The following is a 21769-nucleotide window of genomic DNA, read 5'->3' on the forward strand; positions in this document are numbered from 1 at the left end:
AAGAAAGATGTTTCAACATACGGGATATTTGTTTCAACTGGCAGCGGCTGTTGCCGCAGTTGCTAGAGTAGCTACTTACTGGTGCGACTTCTTATGGGATTTGATCGAGGGGGAGGGTCCCCTCAACATTATTGAGGAAAGAATTAAGGCCTTGAGGGTTGCTAATTCTTTTATCTGTGATGCTAAGAAGCAGATTTTTCGCCTGAATGCTACGGCTTCAGATTTTTCTGTTCAGGCCCATTGGGCTCTGGCTGAAGTCATGGTCTGCGGATATGACGTCTAAGTCTAGACTTCTCCCCATTAAGGAAATTATTTTGTTTGGTCCAGGCCTGGACTCAATTATCTCCACGGTCACAGGGAGCAAGGGTGCCCTCCTACCGCAAGAGAATATGAACTAGTCTAAGGGACAATTTTCTTTCATTTTGTTCTCATAAAGTCCATGTCAGCAGTCCTCCGCTAAGCCAGAGCAAAACAAGAGCTTTTGGAAGCCAGCTCAGTCCTGGAATAAATCCAAGCAGAGCAAGAAGCCAGCCGAGTCTTAAGTCGGCATGAATGGACGGTCCCCGGTCCTCTTCTGGATCGTGTAGGGGGCAGACTTTGCTCTTTTCAGTCGCTTGGTTCAGGGACATGCAGGATCCATGTGTCCTGGAGGTCATAGCTCAGGGTTACAAGATAGGTTTTAAGTCTCAGCCACCCAAGGGCTGATTCCTCCTCTCTCTCCTGTCTTCCTGACCAGAGAGGAGGGAAGCCTTTCTGGGGTGCGTACGGGATCTGTCCTCTTAGGAGTTATTGTCCCGATGCCTATCGCAGTGAGAGGTTTGGGATACTATCAAACTTTTCCGTTGTCCCATAGAAGGAGGGAACTTTCCGTCGGGTTCTGTACCTAAAGTGCTAAAACAAGTTTTTAAATGTCCACTCGTTCAAGCTGGAGACAGTAAGATCCATTCTTCCCCTCGTTTGAGAAGGGCAGGTCAAGACCATGATAGATCTGAAGGATGCTCCCTTCACGTACCAATCCTCAAGGATCACTTCCAGTTCCTAAGGTTTCCTGGATCAGCACTTCCAGTTTATTGCACTTCCGTTTAGTCTAGCTACGGCTCCAAGAAATTTTTGGAAGAGTGGACCATTCGGAATCTCTCCTCTGTCATCTTTGGTCCCATGGATGGAAGATAAATATAGAGAGAGTTCTCTTGTATCAAGTACCAGGGTAGAATCACGGGTACTATAATAGAATGAGAATATTTCTAACAGACCAGAGACGTTGCAAGCTAGCTTCAACATGTCTTGCAATCCAGACCTCCTTAAGGCCATCTGTGGCTCGGTGTTTGGTCTCATGGTATCCAGCATGGACATCATTTCCTTTGCCAGGTTTCACCACAGACTGCTGAAGCAGTGGAACAGCGATCATTCAGATATGTCTCAACAGATTTCTCTGGACAACCGATCGAGAGAATCTCTCTCTTGGTGTTTTTGTCCAGTTCACTTGTCTCGAGGGACGTCCGTCTTAAGACCAACCTGGGTGATTGTGACTACAGTTGGAAGTCTATCAGGATGGGGAGCTGTTTGGGGTGCCAGGAAGGCACAGGGCCTATGTACTCAGGAGGAAAGCTCCTTCCTAATCTCATTTGGCTCTTCGGGCAATATACAATGTTTCGAAGGCTTGGCCTCTGCTGGGTTTGTCCCAGTTTATCAGATTCCAATCAGACAATATAACCACGGTGGCTTACTTCATCCATCAGGGGGGAACGAGAAGCTCCCTAGCTATGAGGGAAGTATCTCGGAGTCTGGAGTGGGCAGAGACCCACATTTGTTTGCTGTCAGCGATCCACATTCCGGGTGTGGACAACTGGGAAGCGGATTTCCTCAGCAGACAATCCTTTCATCTGGGGGAATGGTCTCTCCATCCCCAATGTTTGCGTAGATTTGCAAGAGGAAGATCTTATGACATCTCAATACCAAGCTACCCAGATATGGGTCAAAGTATCGGGATCCTCAAGCGGAGCTAACAGATGCATTAGCGGTGCCTTGGAGGTTCAATCTAATTTTATCTTTTCCGGACGTTACCACTACCTCCTAGTGTAGTGGCGCGAATCAAGCAGGCGTCGGTGATACTGATTGCTCCGTCTTGGCCGCGAAGGATATGGGTCGCGGATCTAGTGGGGATGTCATCATTGCCTCCGTGGAAGTTGCCTTGTCGCAGGGATCTGCTGACCAAGGTCTCTTCATCAATGTCTAGATTCTCTGAGGCTGACTGCATGGAGATTGAACGCTTAGTCCTAGCCAAGAGACGGTTTTCTGAGAGAGATATTTTTACTCTCATTCAAGCTCGCAAGCTGGTTGCTCGTCACATCTATCATAAGGTGTGGATGACCTACTTATTCTGTTCTCCAAGTGAACTGGAGAAGGGCTTTTCTGCAACTCCCCTGAAGGGACAGATTTCGGCCCTGTCTGTGTTACTGCACAAGAGGTTTGCTGAGATTCCAGATGTGCAGTCATTTGTTAAGGCTCTGCTAGGATCAGGCCTGTGTTTAGATCTAATGCTCCTCCTTGGAGTTTAAATCTTGTTCTTAAAGTTTTGCAACAGGCTCCATTGGAGCCTATGCATGAAGTAGGCATTAAATTGTTGTCTTGGAAGGTTCCTTTTCTACTGGCTATTGCTTCTGCGCGCAGAGTATCTGTGATTGCTGCCTTTTAATGCGTCCCTCATTATCTGGCTTTCCATGCTGATGAGGCTGTTCTACGAACCAAGTTAGGTTTTCTTCCTTAGGTTGTGTCAATTCGCAACATCAATCAAGAGATTGTAGTTCCTTTCTTATGTCCTAATCCTTCTTCGTCAAAGGAACGTTTACAACGTAATTCTGTATGTGGTTTGGGCCTTGATGTTCTATATTCAGGCCACAAAGGAATTTAGACAAACTTCTTTCTCTGTTTGTTCTCCTTTCCGTGAAGTGTAGGGGTCAAAGGGCCTCTTCGACTTCCTTATCTTTTTTGGTTGAGGAGTGTCATCCGTTTGGTTGAGGAGTGTCATCCGTCTGAGCCAGCGGGACATAAGCCTCCTCTGAGGATTACGGCTCATTCTACGAGAGCAGTGGTTTCCTCTTGGGCCTTCAAAAATGAGGCCTCTATGGATCAGATCTGTAAGGCGGCTATCTGGTCCTCCTTACATACTTTTTCCAAATTTTACAAGTTTGATGCTTTTGCTTATGCTGAAGCAGCCTTCGGGAGAAAGGTTTTGCAGGCTGTGGTGCCCTCAGATTAGGGTCCGCCTCTCTTTTTTTCCCTCCCGTTAGCTTTCCGTGTACTCTAGAGCTTGGGTATATGTTTCCCACAAGTAAGGAATGCAGATGTGAACCCTTCCCATATTAAGAAGGGAAACATAAATTATGCTTACCAGATAATTTCCTTTCCTTCTGTATGGGAAGAGTCCACAGTTCCCGCCCGTGTTCTCTGATGGGCGGCCCTAAATTTAAATTTATTTTTCTGGCACCTTTTTTCCCCTGATATTTCTCCTACTGTTCCTTGTTCCCTCGGCAGAATGACTGGGGTTATGAGGGAGTGGGGGAGGTATTTAAGCCTTTGGCTGTGGTATTTTTGCCTCCTCCTGGTGGCCAGGTGCAGTATTTCCCACAAGTAAGTAATGCAGCTCTGGACTCTTCCCATACAGAAGGAAATGAAATTATCTGGTAATCATAATTTGTTTCTCTGAACTGATACATAATTACTGAAATCAAAAGCAATGGGAGGATTTTTTTGGTGTGACAATTTTTTTAACGTGTTTGGTGCCCTGAGTGAGTTTGGACAGGGTAGTAGCATATATTGACACAATGGGTTAAACCACCCCTCTGGAAAATCTGAATTATGTGTAATTTCCAAGTGTATCAAATATTTGTACAGCTAAATAGTTTATCTACTTATTTTCTGCATAAATGGAAGAGCATTTTGGTGTTTTGGGAAGATGAAGTGAAATTAACTGTGGGACAATAAAATTATTTTTGGAATATTTAGAAAATTACTCTTGAGCTGCATTTTTTAAATATACGCTTATATGGTTGCGTTGACTTTCTGCGACCTTGTTATTTTCTTAAAATGCTTGGTCTTCCAAAATAAATAAATAAAATCCATTTTTTTTGGTACTTCACAGAAAAAAATGCTGATATTTAGCTGTTAATGCAATGGGGACCAAACAACTGAAAGCAGCTCCAACACAGGGGTGTGAAATGGTTCAAGAGCAAAGGGGTTAAAAAATATTTGGTGCATAAAAAAATTGACTTTTTATTTTCTCCCACCAGTGATAAGCAAGGATCTGCCATTCCTGATGCAATATTTGATGCCGTTGGAAATAATCCTATTAGTATCATAAATTTCAGCAAGAATCAGCTAACCGATGTACCACCAAGGTAGGAAACACCATTAGTAGTATATTGTGCACACATTTGTATTGAGAAGGCCCTATGTAATATTATGTGTTAGTTGTAACAATGACCGCAGTTTGGTTGCAAAGCTTTACAAGTCTTTGTCATTCATAACAATGTGTATTTATCAGTTTAACTAATTTATGTTAATGGTAGATGATATCTCCAAATAGTTTTCATATAATTGTTCCTGGGTTTATAAAGGAACTGTAGAGTGATGTGAATAATTAATATGAGTCTTTCCACTTTGACATGTTGCAACCAATTTTTATTTCTTTCTAATGACACGGTGAGTCCATGGATCATCATAATTACTGTTGGGAATATCACTCCTGTCCAGCAGGAGGAGGCAAAGTGCACCACAGCAAAGCTGTTAAGTATCACTTCACTACCCACAAACACCATTCATTCTCTTTGCCTGTTGCAAGGAGGTGGTAAAGTTTTAGGTGCCTGATAGAAGATTCTTCAAACAAGATTTTTTTATTTTCTAAAGCAGAGCAAGTTCTGATCTTTCCTAGGGTCTAGCTGTAGTCCATGTCAGTCTCTTCAGTAGAGCTGTGGTGGCTTTTGAGCACTTGTAAACTTGTTGTCAGGGTGCCAGGAATCAGACTGAGACGAGAAGTGCAAAAATAATCACACCTTTATTAATAACAAAAAAATAATAAAAAGTCCACAAGTCAAATAAGCCAGGAGTCAAAACCAGAGCTGGTAGTCAGACGAGCCGAGTCAGGAGCCAAAGCGAATAGTCAGACGAGCCGGAATCAGGAACAAGGAAAACAGCAGAGTCAGGAACCAGGAAGGACGTCAGACAGCCAGGTAATACACAGGAAATCTCACAAACAGGTCTGAGACAACGCAAAGGCAAAGCATACTGAACAGAGGCCCTTTAAATAATAAGTGATGACATCACAATTCTGAGACTGCATCCTGTCTCACACAGATGATGCACACCAGTCTGGTCATAAAAGTAAGTGCAGGAAATGAGCAGCATCCCCCACAATGCACCATAGTCAGCAAGAGAGGTGAGTAAAATGGCTGCCAGCAGCATATGGCAAACAAAACAGGGAAAAAACCCTGACACTTGTGGGGTTTAATCCTCACTGTGCCTTCCAAATATTTGTTGCTGCCCTATCCTGAAAGCCTGATTAGGATTATTCAGTCTTTCCTTTGTGTTCCACGGGTTTATGGGGGGGGGATGCCTTCTCATACCATGTGAGCTGCCCTGCTGCCAGGCAGACTGAAAGTTAGATAAGTGCCTGTTTTTATTTTCTTAGATAAAGAGGAGAATATGACACTTTGACTGTTAAATTTGTTTTTGGGACCTAAAATCCTATTTGTGGTGTTGGGATTTTATTTGGCAGTATATGGTGGCACTGGGAACGCTATTTTGGGTAGAGGTTCTGTTTTATTTGCAGCGATGTTTATGCTGCTGCATGTTCACTGTAGGTACCGGCTTTTTTGGAGTGGTAATGGCGGCCAGTCTGTTTGGAACGCCCACGAATAGGAGGGGCGGGGTTTTGAGGCGGCAATTTGGTTGCGCGCCTTTCCGTAACTCTTCCTGTTTGTTCCGGTCCGGAGTGGAGGTTGTTTGCGGCGTCTCTGCTGGGACGTTTGGTCGCCGCTTTGCACTGTTATCCGGCTTCAGGAGGTCAGGTAGGCACCTCAGTAGGGTGTGCTGAGGTGAGGAGGCTGTCTGAGGGTTATAGGGTGCTGTAGCTTGGCGGTAATTTGTTTTATAAGAAAAACGAAAAATAGCAGATTTTTTTTTTTATTTTTTTTTACTTTATAAAAAAAAAGTTTGATTTATTTTGGGTAAAGATGGATCAGGAGGCCTTGCAAGACGTTACATGTAGCTTATGTTTTGATTCTAATGTGGAACCTCCAATCCCTTTTTCTTCATCATGTATTGATAGAACATTACATTATCGGGATAGACTTTTTGAATCAGAGCCGTCATTAACTAAGGCGGATGCTGTTCAGGGGTCTCCTGTTCAAGATATGCCGCAGATTTCTCCTCAAACGTCCCAAACTTTAGCGTCTACACATGCAGTGCCCTGTGTTTCCTCTCTTTCTCCGTTTGGGGTTACCTTGCAGGACATTGCTACCCAGATATCCTTTGCGGTAACTGATGCTCTGTCTGCTTTTCCCATGATGCAGGGAAAGCGTAAGAGGAAATTTAAGGGTTCAGTGAGTAAGGTTTCTGACTCGGTTGTGGCTATGTCGAATGTTTCTTCTCAAAGGTCTGAGGGGGAAGATACTTCAGTAGCTTCTGAGGGGGCAATCTCAGACTCAGAAAATATAATTCCTTCTTCTGATGCTGAAGTTGTATCCTTCAGGTTTAAGCTAGAGCACCTCCGTTTGTTACTTAAGTAGGTTTTGGCTACTTTGGATGACTCTGACATGACTGTCATAGTCACTCCTAAGAAATCTAGTAAGCTGAACAAGTACTTTGACGTGCCTTCCGCAGTGGAGGTATTTCCTGTTCCAGATCGTGCCTCCGAGATTATTGCACAATAGTGGGAGAAGCCTGGCATTCCCTTTTCCCCTTCTCCATTTTTTAAGAAGATGTTTTCAATAGCTGATTCTATCAGGGAGTTTTGGCAGATGGTTCCAGGGGTGGAAGGAGCAATTTCCAATTTGGCTAAGAGAACCAGTATTCCCATAGAGTATAGCTGTTCCATTAAGGATCCTATGGATAAGAAGTTGGAAGCATTACTTAAAAGGATGTATGTTCACCAGGGGTTGCAATGACAGGCTGCGGTGTGTATTGCTACCGTCACTAGCGCGGAAGCATATTGGTTTGATGCATTGTCTGATTCTATTCTGACAGATACTCCCCTTGAAGAGATCCAGGATTGGATCAAGGCTCTTAAGTTGGCTAAATCCTTTATCACGGATGCTTCCTTACTGGTCAACAAGTTGGGAGCAAAGATTTCTAGCTTTGCTGTACTGGCCCGCAGAGCCTTATGGTTGAAGTCCTGGTCTACAGATGTGTCCTCCAAGTCTAAGCTTTTGTTGATTCCTTACAAGGGTAAGACCTTGTTTGGGCAGGGTTTAGCTGAGATTATTTTGGATATTATGGCAGGAAAGGGACATTCTCTCCCTCAGGAAGAAAAATAAGCAGAAAGGTCGTCTGAGTAATTTTCGTTCCTTTCTAAACTTTTCAGGTAAGCCTTCCACCTCCTTTTCCAAGCAGAAGTCCAATCAATCTTGGAATAAGGGGAAGCAATCTAAGAAGCCCGTTACTGAATCGAAGTCAGCATGAAGGGTCTGGCCCCGATTCGGGAGCGGATCTTGTGGGGGGCAAACTTTCTTTTTTCCCTCAAGCTTGGGTTCAGGATGTTCCAGATCCCTGGGCAGTGGACATTGTGTCCCACGGATACAAATTAGAGTTCAAGACTTTTCCTCCCAGGGGCAGGTTCCTTCTCTCAAGATTATCTGTAGACCAGATAAAGAGAGAGGCGTTCTTACATTGTGTTCAGGATCTTTCCGACCTGGGAGTGATAGTTCCTGTTACAATACAGGAGCAGGGTCTGGGATTCTACTCCAATCTGTTCATGGTTTCCAAAAAGGAGGGAACTTTCAGACCAATTCTAGATCTCAAGAGTGTAAACACGTTTCTCAGAGTTCCGTCTTTCAAAATGGACACTATTTGTTCCATTCTTCCTCTGGTTCAAGAGGGCCAATTCATGACAACAGTAGATTTGAAGGATGCGTATCTGCATATTCCCATCCACAGGGACCATTACAAGTTTCTGAGGTTTGCGTTCCTAGACGGATACTTTCAGTTTGTGGCTCTTCCATTCGGTCTTGCTACGGCTCCCAGGATTTTCTCAAAGGTCCTGGGAGCATTGTTGGTGGTGCTCTGTTTGTGGGGGGTTGCTGTGGCGCCTTATCTGGACGACAATCTGGTTCAGGTGCTATCTTTTCAACACGCAAAATCCCACACAGAGATGTTGTCTTTTCTGCGTTCTCACGGATGGAAGATGAATTTGGGAAAAAGTTCCTTGATTCCAGCTACAAGGGTGGTGTTCTTGGGAACCATAATAGATTCCCTATCAATGAAAATTTTTCTTACAGAGGCCAGAAAACAAAGATCTTCAACTCTGGTCTTGCCCTTCAGTCCTCCCCTCGACTGTCAGTGTCTCAGTGTATGAAGGTAATTGGTCTGATGGTGTCGGCTATGGACATCATACCGTTTGCTCAGTTCCATCTCAGGCCTCTGCAGTTATGCATGCTCAGTCAATGGAACAGGGATTATGTGGACCTGTCTCCGCGAATAAATCTGAATCGGGCGGCAAGAGAATCTCTTCTGTGGTGGTTGTCTCAGGGTCATCTCTCCCAGGGAACCTGCTTCCGCAGGCCTACCTGGGTGATTGTGACCACGGATGCCAGCCTATTGGGATGGGGAGCAGTCTGGGGCTCATTGAGGGATCATGGGCTATGGTCTTGGGAGGAGTCGGTTCTCCCCATAAACATCCTAGAGCTGAGGGCAATCTTCAATGCTCTTCTGGCCTGGCCTCAGTTAGCTTTATCAGGTTTCAATCAGACAACATAACTTCAGTGGCTTAGATCAATCATCAGGGACGAACTCAGAGTTCCTTGGCCATGACAGAGGTAGCCAAGATTATTCAGTGGGCTGAGACTCACAACTGCTTTCTGTCTGCGATCCACATTCCAGGGGTGGACAATTGGGAAGCGAATTTTCTGAGCAGACAGACCTTTCATCCGGTCTGCCCCTACTTGAGCTTGATTCTCAAGTAGGGGCAGCCGGAGCTGAATCTCATGGCATTTTGTCAGAATGCCAAGCTCCCGAGGTACGGGTCGAGGTCAAGGGATCCTCAGGCTGTACTGATAGATGCTCTGGCAGTTCCTTGGAATTTCAGTCTAGCATACGTTTTTCCTCCGTTCGCTCTCCTTTCTCGGGTCATTGCTTGGATCAGACAGGAGAGGGCGTCAGTGATTCTCATTGCGCCGGCATGGCCTCGCAGAATCTGGTATGCAGATCTGGTGGAGATGTCATCTCTTCCACCTTGGAGACTTCCATTGAGGAAGGACGTTCTACTTCAGGGACCCTTCCTTCATCCATATCTCGTTTCTCTGAAGCTGACTGCTTGGAGATTGAACACTTGATATTATCCAAGCGTGGGTTTTCTGAGTCGGTCATTGAGATCATGATTCAGGCTCGTACACCGGTGACTAGGAGGATTTATTATAAGATATGGCGTAAATATCTGTATTGGTGTGAATCCAGAGGTTTCTCTTGGAGTAGAGTTAGGATTCCTAGGATTTTGTCTTTTCTCCAGGAGGGTCTGGAGAAGGGGTTATCTGCAAGTACCTTGAAGGGTCAAATTTCTGCTTTATCTATTTTGTTACACAAGCGTCTGGCGGACGTGCCAGATGTTCAATCTTTTTGTCAGGCCCTGGTTAGAATCCGGCCTATGTTTGTTTGTTACTCCTACATGGAGTCTTAACCTAGTTCTTAGAGTTCTTCAGCAGGCTCCGTTTGAGCCTATGCATTCTTTTGGATATAAAGGTGTTATTCTGGAAGGTTTTATTTTTGGTGGCACTTTCTTCGGCTCGAAGAGTTTCTGAGCTCTCAGCGTTTCAGTGTGAATCTCCTTACCTTATTTTTCATTCCGATAAAGTGCGTACTGCCTTTGGTTTCCTTCCCAAAGTGGTTTCGGATAGGTATATTAATCAAGAAATCATTGTTCCTTCTTTGTGTCCTAACCCTTCTTCTCATAAAAAACATTTGTAGCACAACTTGGATATGCTTCGTTCGTTGAAATATTATTTGCAGGCGACTAGGGATTTTCGCCTGTCTTCCTCTTTGTTGTTTTTTCTGGGAGGCTGAGGAGTGTTTTTTGGCTGAGGAGTGTTATTCACTTGGCATATGAGTGCTAGACAGCAGCCTCCTGAGAAAATCACGGCTCATTCCACAAGGGCTGTTTCTTCTTCTTGGCCTTCAAAAATGAAGCATCTGTGGAAAAGATTTGCAAAGCTGCCACTTGGTCATCTTTACACACTATTTCTAAATTTTATAAGTTCGATACTTTTACTTCGGCTGCAATTTCTTTTGGGAGAAAGGTTCTTCAAGCAGTGGTGCCTTCTGTTTAGGTTAACTGTCTTGTCCCTCCCTTATCATCTGTGTCCTCTGGCTTGAGTATTGGTTCCCAACAGTAATTATGATGATCCGTGGACTCCACCGTGTCATTAGAAAGAAAATAAATTTTATGCTTACCTTAATTAATTTCTTTCTTTCTTGACAGTCCACGGCCCGCCCTGTATTTTTCAGACAGTGTATTTTTTTACAAACCTAAGGCACCTCTGCACCTTGTGTTACTTCCTTTCCCTTTGGTCAAATGACTGGGGTTTTGTGGGTAGGGAAGTGATACTTAACAGCTTTTCTGTGGTGCTCTTTGCCTCCTCCTGCTGGCCAGGAGTGATATAATAGTAATTATGATGATCCGTGGACTCACCGTGTCAAGAAAGAAAGAAATTTATCAGGTAAGCATACATTTTCTTTTTCCCATATGGACACAGGGGGAATTTGCGGGAAATTCAGCCTTGCATAAACATTTTTGTTATTTGTAATTTTTCTGAGTTATTAAAAAGATCAAGCAAGCCAGACAAAATAGTATTGTTGGGGGTCCAGCCAGACAAAAATGTCTGGTGTGCAACAGTATTTTCTTCCAGGGTCTATTTCCATACCAAGATCTGAAAGTGTTTAATTTTAGAGCTTGCATTTTGAATTCTTGATTCTTAAGAATGTGTTTCTTAGACAAAGTGGTTTGTATTTTGTTACAGGCCTGTAAACCTTTTGAAGAAATGTCTTACACTCATTCTTTCAAAATTAAGATTCCCTTTCTGTTTTGTTAATTTAGAATTTTCTCTGTTTGTGCATTTTGTTACCTATTAGTTTCCTAAAGCTTACTTAGATGACATTTACTTCAATGAAAGATAGCTCTTCTCCCAGGCTCTTCAGTATCATCCCTTTGAAGCTGTGCAAAAGTATACTAGTAGGGCCTTTTTTTTATTTGATTTTCACAGAGCTTATGTAGTTCTTGTTTATTAGAACCTCTAAGGGTATATGAAACAGCGCTCCTTTAGTAAAAAAAAAAAGCAAATATGTTAATTCAACATAAAAAGAAACATTGGACCTTATTATGAGTGGAGCTCAAACGTTTATGCGTGAGCGTAAAGGGGTTTATTGCGGATGTTTGCGCTCATCGGGCTTACCGCTGGTATTACGAGTTGAAAGTAAATGCAATCGCTTGAGCGCAATTGCAATTTACGCTAGAATGATTACAGTGACTTGAGAGCTCTGGTTAACTGTCTCACGAAACATAAAGGTTGCACAAAGCACATCAAAAATATATTACAAAGTATAGTTATACTCATAATAACACTATCTAATTAAAATTCTTAAAAAAATATTGCAAACAAAGGTTTTAAGGGTTCAATGATGGGTTGCCTCAGGTGTTAGAAGAAAAAAGGCAGTCAAAGGGCTTTAACATTGAGATACATACATATACATGTCTAAATATCTATATGTATGTATCCTATATTATAAAAGGCCAAGTGTGTTTGTTTGAAGCCGTCATGCACAGTAGAGACAAACACACTTGGCCTTAGATTGACCTCGCACGCAAACCTCCGTAAGTGTGATGCAAGTGTAACAGCAGCGCGATGATCAGGTACGAGAGAGAGAGAGAAGGGGAGGGAGAGAGCACAAGAGGGGAGAGGGAGAGCAAAAGAGAAGGGGAGAGAGGGGAGAGCACAAGAGGGGAGAGAGAGAGAGCACAAGAGGGGAGAGAGAGAGAGCACAAGAGGGGAGAGAGCAAAAGAGAAGGGGAGAGAGAGAACAAGAGGGGAGGGAGAGCAAAAGAGAAGGGGAGAGAGAGATAGAGCAAAATAGAAGGAGAGAGAGAGAGCAAAATAGGAGAGAGAGAGCACAAGAGGGGAGGGAGAGAGCGCACAAGAGGGGAGAGAGAGAGAGCACAAGAGGGGAGAGAGAGCACAAGAGGGGAGAGAGAGAGAGCACAAGAGGGGAGAGAGAGAGAGCACAAGAGGGGAGAGAGAGAGAGCACACGAGGGGAGAGAGAGAGAGCACACAAGGGGAGAGAGAGCAAAAGAGAAGGGAAGAGAGAGAGAGAGCACAAGAGGGGAGAGAGAGAGAGCACAAGAGGGGAGAGAGAGAGAGCACAAGAGGGGAGAGAGAGAGAGCAAAAGAGAAGGAGAGAGAGAGAGAGCAAAAGAGGAGAGAGAGAGAGAGCAAAAGAGGGGAGAGAGAGAGCAAAAGAGGGGAGAGAGCAAAAGAGAAGGAGAGAGAGAGAGAGCACAAGAGGGGAGAGAGAGAGCACAAGAGGGGAGAGAGAGAGCACAAGAGGGGAGAGAGAGAGCACAAGAGGGGAGAGAGCAAAAGAAGGGGGGAGAGAGAACAAGAGGGGAGGGAGAGCAAAAGAGAAGGGGGGAGAGAGAGCAAAAGAAAGGGGGAGAGAGAGATAGAGCAAAAGAGAAGGAGGGAGAGAGATAGAGCAAAAGAGAAGGAGGGAGAGAGATAGAGCAAAAGAGAAGGAGAGAGAGAGCTAGAGCAAAAGAGAAGGAGAGAGAGAGAGCAAAAGAGAAGGAGGGAGAGAGATAGAGCAAAAGAGAAGGAGAGAGAGAGAGCAAAAGAGAAGGAGAGAGAGAGATAGAGCAAAAGAGAAGGAGGGAGAGAGATAGAGCAAAAGAGAAGGAGAGAGAGAGAGAGAGCAAAAGAGAAGGAGAGAGAGAGAGAGAGCAAAAGAGAAGGAGAGAGAGAGAGAGAGCAAAAGAGAAGGAGAGAGAGCAAAAGAGAAGGAGAGAGAGAGATAGAGCAAAAGAGAAGGAGAGAGAGAGATAGAGCAAAAGAGAAGGAGAGAGAGAGATAGAGCAAAAGAGAAGGAGAGAGAGATAGAGCAAAAGAGAAGGAGAGAGAGAGAGCAAAAGAGAAGGAGAGAGAGAGAGCAAAAGAGAAGGAGAGAGAGAGAGAGAGCAAAAGAGAAGGAGAGAGAGAGATAGAGCAAAAGAGAAGGAGAGAGAGAGATAGAGCAAAAGAGAAGGAAAGAGAGAGATAGAGCAAAAGAGAAGGAGAGAGAGAGATAGAGCAAAAGAGAAGGAGAGAGAGAGATAGAGCAAAAGAGAAGGAGAGAGAGAGATAGAGCAAAAGAGAAGGAGAGAGAGAGAGCAAAAGAGAAGGAGAGAGAGAGAGCAAAAGAGAAGGAGAGAGAGATAGAGCAAAAGAGAAGGAGAGAGAGATAGAGCAAAAGAGAAGGAGAGAGAGAGAGCAAAAGAGAAGGAGAGAGAGAGAGCAAAAGAGAAGGAGAGAGAGAGAGCAAAAGAGAAGGGGAGAGAGAGCAAAAGAGAAGGGGAGAGAGAGCAAAAGAGAAGGAGAGAGAGCAAAAGAGGGGAGAGAGAGAGAGCAAAAGAGGGGAGAGAGCAAAAGAGAAGGGGGGAGAGAGAGAGCACAAGAGGGGAGAGAGAGCACAAGAGGGGAGAGAGAGCACAAGAGGGGAGAGAGAGCACAAGAGGGGAGAGAGCAAAAGAAGGGGGAGAGAGAACAAGAGGGGAGGGAGAGCAAAAGAGAAGGGGGGAGAGAGAGCAAAAGAAAGGGGGAGAGAGAGATAGAGCAAAAGAGAAGGAGGGAGAGAGATAGAGCAAAAGAGAAGGAGGGAGAGAGATAGAGCAAAAGAGAAGGAGAGAGAGAGATAGAGCAAAAGAGAAGGAGAGAGAGAGATAGAGCAAAAGAGGAGGGAGAGAGATAGAGCAAAAGAGAAGGAGAGAGAGAGAGCAAAAGAGAAGGAGAGAGAGAGAGCAAAAGAGAAGGAGAGAGAGAGCAAAAGAGAAGGGGAGAGAGAGCAAAAGAGAAGGGGAGAGAGAGCAAAAGAGAAGGAGAGAGAGAGCAAAAGAGGGGAGAGAGAGAGAGCAAAAGAGGGGAGAGAGCAAAAGAGAAGGGGGGAGAGAGAGAGCACAAGAGGGGAGAGAGAGCACAAGAGGGGAGAGAGCAAAAGAAGGGGGAGAGAGAACAAGAGGGGAGGGAGAGCAAAAGAGAAGGGGGGAGAGAGAGCAAAAGAAAGGGGGAGAGAGAGATAGAGCAAAAGAGAAGGAGGGAGAGAGATAGAGCAAAAGAGAAGGAGGGAGAGAGATAGAGCAAAAGAGAAGGAGGGAGAGAGATAGAGCAAAAGAGAAGGAGGGAGAGAGATAGAGCAAAAGAGAAGGAGAGAGAGAGATAGAGCAAAAGAGAAGGAGAGAGAGAGATAGAGCAAAAGAGGAGGGAGAGAGATAGAGCAAAAGAGAAGGAGAGAGAGAGATAGAGCAAAAGAGAAGGAGAGAGAGAGATAGAGCAAAAGAGAAGGAGAGAGAGCAAAAGAGAAGGAGAGAGAGAGAGAGAGCAAAAGAGAAGGAGAGAGAGAGAGCAAAAGAGAAGGAGAGAGAGAGATAGAGCAAAAGAGGAGAGAGAGAGATAGAGCAAAAGAGAAGGAGAGAGAGAGATAGAGCAAAAGAGAAGGAGAGAGAGAGATAGAGCAAAAGAGAAGGAGAGAGAGAGATAGAGCAAAAGAGAAGGAGAGAGAGAGATAGAGCAAAAGAGAAGGAGAGAGAGAGAGAGAGCAAAAGAGAAGGAGAGAGAGAGAGAGAGCAAAAGAGAAGGAGAGAGAGAGATAGAGCAAAAGAGAAGGAGAGAGAGAGAGAGCAAAAGAGAAGGAGAGAGAGAGAGAGCAAAAGAGGAGAGAGAGAGAGAGAGCAAAAGAGAAGGAGAGAGAGAGAGCAAAGAGAAGGAGAGAGAGAGAGCAAAAGAGAAGGAGAGAGATAGAGCAAAAGAGGAGAGAGAGAGAGCAAAAGAGAAGGAGAGAGAGAGAGCAAAAGAGGAGGAGGAGAGAGAGAGAGCAAAAGAGGAGGAGGAGAGAGAGAGAGCAAAAGAGAAGGAGAGAGATAGAGCAAAAGAGGAGAGAGAGAGAGCAAAAGAGAAGGAGAGAGAGAGAGCAAAAGAGAAGGAGAGAGAGCAAAAGAGGAGGAGGAGAGAGAGAGAGCAAAAGAGGAGGAGGAGAGAGAGAGAGCAAAAGAGAAGGAGAGAGAGAGATAGAGCAAAAGAGAAGGAGAGAGAGCAAAAGAGGAGAGAGAGAGAGCAAAAGAGAAAGAGAGAGCAAAAGAGAAGGAGAGAGAGAGCAAAAGAGAAGGGGAGAGAGGGAGAGAGCACAAGAGGGGAGAGAGAGAGAGAGAGAGAGAGAGCACAAGAGGGGAGAGAGAACAAGAGGGGAGGGAGAGCAAAAGAGAAGGGGGGAGAGAGAGCAAAAGAAAGGGGGAGAGAGAGAGAGAGAGCAAAAGAGAAGGAGAGAGAGAGCAAAAGAGAAGGAGAGAGAGAGCAAAAGAGAAGGGGAGAGAGAGAGCAAAAGAGAAGGGGAGAGAGAGAGCAAAAGAGAAGGAGAGAGAGAGAGAGAGAGCAAAAGAGAAGGAGAGAGAGAGAGAGAGCAAAGAGAGGAGAGAGAGAGCAAAAGAGAAGGAGAGAGAGAGCAAAAGAGAAGGGGAGAGAGAGAGCAAAAGAGAAGGGGAGAGAGAGAGCAAAAGAGAAGGAGAGAGAGAGCAAAAGAGAAGGAGAGAGAGAGCAAAAGAGAAGGAGAGAGAGAGATAGAGAAAAAGAGAAGGAGAGAGAGAGAGCAAAAGAGAAGGAGAGAGAGAGATAGAGCAAAAGAGAAGGAGAGAGAGAGAGCAAAAGAGAAAGAGAGAGCGAAAGAGAGAGAGAGAGCAAAAGAGAAGGGGAGAGAGGGAGAGAGCACAAGAGGGGAGAGAGAGAGAGAGAGAGAGCACAAGAGGGGAGAGAGCAAAAGAAGGGGGGGAGAGAGAACAAGAGGGGAGGGAGAGCAAAAGAGAAGGGGGGGAGAGAGAGCAAAAGAAAGGGGGAGAGAGAGAGAGAGAGCAAAAGAGGAGAGAGAGAGCAAAAGAGAAGGAGAGAGAGAGATAGAGCAAAAGAGAAGGAGAGAGAGAGATAGAGCAAAAGAGAAGGAGAGAGAGAGATAGAGCAAAAGAGAAGGAGAGAGAGAGATAGAGCAAAAGAGAAGGAGAGAGAGAGATAGAGCAAAAGAGGAGGAGAGAGAGAGAGAGAGCAAAAGAGAAGGAGAGAGAGAGATAGAGCAAAAGAGAAGGAGAGAGAGAGATAGAGCAAAAGAGAAGGAGAGAGATAGAGCAAAAGAGAAGGAGAGAGAGAGAGAGAGAGCAAAAGAGAAGGAGAGAGAGAGATAGAGCAAAAGAGAAGGAGAGAGAGAGAGAGCAAAAGAGAAGGAGAGAGAGAGAGAGCAAAAGAGGAGAGAGAGAGAGAGAGCAAAAGAGAAGGAGAGAGAGAGAGCAAAAGAGAAGGAGAGAGAGAGAGCAAAAGAGGAGAGAGAGAGAGCAAAAGAGAAGGAGAGAGAGAGAGCAAAAGAGGAGGAGGAGAGAGAGAGAGCAAAAGAGGAGGAGGAGAGAGAGAGAGCAAAAGAGGAGGAGGAGAGAGAGAGAGCAAAAGAGGAGGAGGAGAGAGAGAGAGCAAAAGAGAAGGAGAGAGATAGAGCAAAAGAGAAGGAGAGAGAGAGAGCAAAAGAGAAGGAGAGAGAGAGAGCAAAAGAGGAGGAGGAGAGAGAGAGAGCAAAAGAGAAGGAGAGAGAGAGATAGAGCAAAAGAGAAGGAGAGAGAGCAAAAGAGGAGAGAGAGAGAGAGAGCAAAAGAGAAAGAGAGAGCAAAAGAGAAGGAGAGAGAGAGAGCAAAAGAGAAGGGGAGAGAGGGAGAGAGCACAAGAGGGGAGAGAGAGAGAGAGAGAGAGAGAGCACAAGAGGGGAGAGAGAACAAGAGGGGAGGGAGAGCAAAAGAGAAGGGGGGAGAGAGAGCAAAAGAAAGGGGGAGAGAGAGAGAGAGCAAAAGAGAAGGAGAGAGAGAGCAAAAGAGAAGGAGAGAGAGAGCAAAAGAGAAGGGGAGAGAGAGAGCAAAAGAGAAGGGGAGAGAGAGAGCAAAAGAGAAGGAGAGAGAGAGCAAAAGAGAAGGAGAGAGAGAGATAGAGAAAAAGAGAAGGAGAGAGAGAGAGCAAAAGAGAAGGAGAGAGAGAGATAGAGCAAAAGAGAAGGAGAGAGAGAGAGCAAAAGAGAAAGAGAGAGCAAAAGAGAAAGAGAGAGAGAGAGCAAAAGAGAAGGGGAGAGAGGGAGAGAGCACAAGAGGGGAGAGAGAGAGAGAGAGAGAGCACAAGAGGGGAGAGAGCAAAAGAAGGGGGGAGAGAGAACAAGAGGGGAGGGAGAGCAAAAGAGAAGGGGGGAGAGAGAGCAAAAGAAAGGGGGAGAGAGAGAGAGAGAGCAAAAGAGGAGAGAGAGAGCAAAAGAGAAGGAGAGAGAGAGATAGAGCAAAAGAGAAGGAGAGAGAGAGATAGAGCAAAAGAGAAGGAGAGAGAGAGATAGAGCAAAAGAGAAGGAGAGAGAGAGATAGAGCAAAAGAGAAGGAGAGAGAGAGATAGAGCAAAAGAGGAGGAGAGAGAGAGAGAGAGCAAAAGAGAAGGAGAGAGAGAGATAGAGCAAAAGAGAAGGAGAGAGAGAGATAGAGCAAAAGAGAAGGAGAGAGATAGAGCAAAAGAGAAGGAGAGAGAGAGAGAGAGAGCAAAAGAGAAGGAAAGAGAGAGAGCAAAAGAGAAGGAGAGAGAGAGAGCAAAAGAGAAGGAGAGAGATAGAGCAAAAGAGAAAGAGAGAGAGAGAGAGCAAAAGAGAAGGAGAGAGATAGAGCAAAAGAGAAGGAGAGAGATAGAGCAAAAGAGAAGGAGAGAGATAGAGCAAAAGAGAAGGAGAGAGATAGAGCAAAAGAGAAGGGGAGAGAGAGAGCAAAAGAGAAGGGGAGAGAGAGAGCAAAAGAGAAGGGGAGAGAGAGCAAAAGAGAAGGGGAGAGAGAGCAAAAGAGAAGGAGAAAGAGAGATAGAGCAAAAGAGAAGGAGAAAGAGAGATAGAGCAAAAGAGAAGGAGAAAGAGAGAGAGAGCAAAAGAGAAGGAGAAAGAGAGAGAGAGCAAAAGAGAAGGAGAAAGAGAGAGAGAGCAAAAGAGAAGGAGAAAGAGAGAGAGAGCAAAAGAGAAGGAGAAAGAGAGAGAGAGCAAAAGAGAAGGAGAAAGAGAGAGCAAAAGAGAAGGAGAGAGAGAGATAGAGCAAAAGAGAAGGAGAGAGAGAGATAGAGCAAAAGAGAAGGAGAGAGAGAGATAGAGCAAAAGAGAAGGAGAGAGAGAGATAGAGCAAAAGAGAAGGAGAGAGAGAGATAGAGCAAAAGAGAAGGAGAGAGAGAGAGCAAAAGAGAAGGAGAGAGAGAGCAAAAGAGAAGGAGAGAGAGAGCAAAAGAGAAGGAGAGAGAGAGAGCAAAAGAGAAGGAGAGAGAGAGATAGAGCAAAAGAGAAGGAGAGAGAGAGAGCAAAAGAGAAGGAGAGAGAGAGATAGAGCAAAAGAGAAGGAGGGAGAGAGAGAGCAAAAGAGAAGGAGGGAGAGAGAGAGCAAAAGAGAAGGGGAGAGAGAGAGCGCAAAAGAGAAGGGGAGAGAGAGCAAAAGAGAAGGGGAGAGAGAGAGAGAGCAGAGCAAAAGAGAGGGGGGAGAGAGAGCGCAGAAGAGAGGGGGGAGAGTGCAAAATAAGGGGGGGAGAGAGAACTCAAAAGGGAGGGGGGGAGAGAGAGGGAGCAAGGGTTGGAACCGCGGTACCTAAAAAATTGGCCCGTGTACACAGGCTTTAGGACTAGTATTTATATAAATTATAAAGAGAGAGCAGCCTGTTTTTGCTCAACATGTGACTTTCACATAGAAGAACTTTCTATATCCCTCTAGGCATACTCAGCAATGAGTACTAGGGCTGGGAGATGTGGGAAAAATGAAAATCGCGACTTTTACATGACACACAGCTATCTGAAACCTTTCAGTTGTGTTAGTTGCACATATTGAATAGCAGGAATCTAATAGCAATTAGCAAAGTCTTGGTAGTTATTATTTTATGAAGTTCTGAATCCTTATTCTAGCAGCTCTGTCCTGCAGCTTGATCAGAAGTTAATAAAACTGATACAATTAGGAGAGACTGGGGGAAAGAGTTGAAAGCACACTATGTACAATTACATTAAAATAAAACATTTGGGCTATTCTAATGCTAGTAAAAACGTAATCAACACTTCCTATATTATCTATCATTAAAGGCCATGCAGATTGTTGTATGATTTTTGTTGTCATATAGCCTCATACCTCCCAGCAAGTAACACACTTCTAGTGTTGGCAGGCAGCTGAGGTTTTTGCAGATAATCAGTGCAGCATAATGTGTGAACTGCTCCTGTCACTCAGTTAAGAGTCTCTCTCACTGGTATCATATCCCCAAGTTGAGCTGAACTAGCAAAGCTCTCTCTGCCTGCCTGCCTGCCCGCCCGCCCGTTCCCTACCTGCCTTCTTGCCTCTCTTCTGCTTATGGTGAGGGGCTTGTTTTCTTTCGCAGTTACATGTCATGACCTCCCTCTGCATGCCCATAAATCCAATTTGCATTGACCCTCAGAGCACAGTATCTCTGAACGGGCTTGGGCTGCCTTTATTTTATGCATATACTTCCACAAAGTGGCACGGAGGATTTAAAGGGAGCCTACAACTTCCCGTAAATCAGAAAAAAATATCTTTCAAAAACGAAGCCTCTTCTTTAAAAGAAAGTCTTGTTGAAGGGTTTAAAAACATTTCAGAATGTGCACCATTGGAAATAGATCAGACAGTAGAGTAAAAGTGAACTTGTACTTCACTGTCTGAGTTATTTTCCGTGGTACACTTTCTGAACTGTTTGCTTCAATAAATACTTTGTTTTAAAGAAGAGGCTTCATTTTTTCTATGTAAACGGGCTTTATTTTACCTGTGTAGGCAGCAGTGACTGCTGCCATCAGAGCTGAGGCAAACCGGCAAATTCCTCCATAGTACAGCTCCTGCATAGCCTCTATACTCCCCCACCTCCTTTCCCTACAGAAGCCTGCGCGCAATGAACAGTTAAAGCCAGCCCTCCTGTATGTCATAGGTGACCTCATAGGGGGCGGGGTTATAAATCAAGAGAGAAAACAAGAGGGCGACCCCTAGTGCAAATCAATGTGGAACCAGTGATGAATATCTGTTGCAGCTTGCGAATGGATACTCACAGAAAGTATTGCACCCTATAGTGCAAATGAAGCATACTAGGAATATTATGGTGTCCTAGTGCACAAATCCGCCCAAAAGCACTGTCGTGATGAGAGGTGAACTTCAAATATATCAGGTTGATGGAAAAAACAGAGAACTCCAGTATCGATAAAAAAGTTTAATTAAAAAAAATACACAGATCTACAATGACATCTGTAGTAAAATTGCAGTAAAAACAAATACACTAGAAAACTAGCTCTACAGCGTTATTTTGCTAACAAACATCTCGAGAATCACAAAACAGTAGGCATGCCAGTCCTTACAGACAATATGACAGCAGAAAGGAACATGCCTGTCTTATATATAGACCCAGAAGACCTCTCAGAACAATTGTTCGAAGGAGTTATTCACACAAACCTCTCCCCTCCCTCCTCTTTCTATCCCCATGGAGAGAATCTAGCTTATTTAGATATTTTCAGAAATCTGGTATTAGAAGATTTTGAGAAACTGCCCCCACATAATAATAAAAAATATAACAATATATGGCCCAATGAACAAAGGGCTCTACGTAACCTTTCAAATGACAATACTATCATAATCCGCCAAGCCGATAAAGGCGGCGGCTTAGTAATACAAAATTACGAAGATTATATATGTGAGGCTAGAAGGATTCTGTTAGATAAGGACTATTACAAACAACTTTCAATAGATCCTACAGATACATACACTAAAGAACTTAAAAAACTAATTACCTATGGCCAGGAACATGGTATTCTAACACAAAAAGAGAGAAAATTTCTCACACCCATTAATCCTAATATCCCATATTATTACCACTTACCAAAGATTCATAAACAAATTCATAATCCTCCTGGCCGACCGATCATTGCAGGTATGAATAGCCTCACCGATAACCTTTCACTATACATTGACTATTACCTCCAAAGATACGTTATTCAGCTTAGATCCTATATAAAAGACACTACCGATTTACTACAGAAATTATCTGACATTAAAAAAGAACAACATCTCATTTGGGTATCTTGTGATGTTAGTTCTCTCTATTCTAATATCACACACGACATAGGCTTAGACTCTGTAGACAGTTATCTCAGTGAAGATCCATATATGTCTAACATCCAGAAGAATTATTTGCTCAAACTTATACATTTCATATTAACTCATAATTATTTTAAATTTCTAGATGGTTTCTTCCTTCAGACCAAGGG

The 21769-nt window shown here is 44.3% G+C and overlaps 1 protein-coding gene across 1 annotated transcript in view; it reads left to right on the top strand.

The window, feature by feature from the left end:
* The window catches only part of LRRC40 (leucine rich repeat containing 40), a 257736-nt gene that overhangs the window by 187052 nt on the left and 48915 nt on the right, over positions 1-21769 (top strand). The window contains 1 exon segment of the mRNA XM_053693365.1: positions 4290-4397. Coding sequence (XP_053549340.1) covers positions 4290-4397 — 108 coding nt within the window.

This window comes from Bombina bombina, chromosome 10, assembly GCF_027579735.1.
Source record: "Bombina bombina isolate aBomBom1 chromosome 10, aBomBom1.pri, whole genome shotgun sequence".
NCBI classification, from domain to species: Eukaryota; Metazoa; Chordata; class Amphibia; order Anura; family Bombinatoridae; genus Bombina; species Bombina bombina.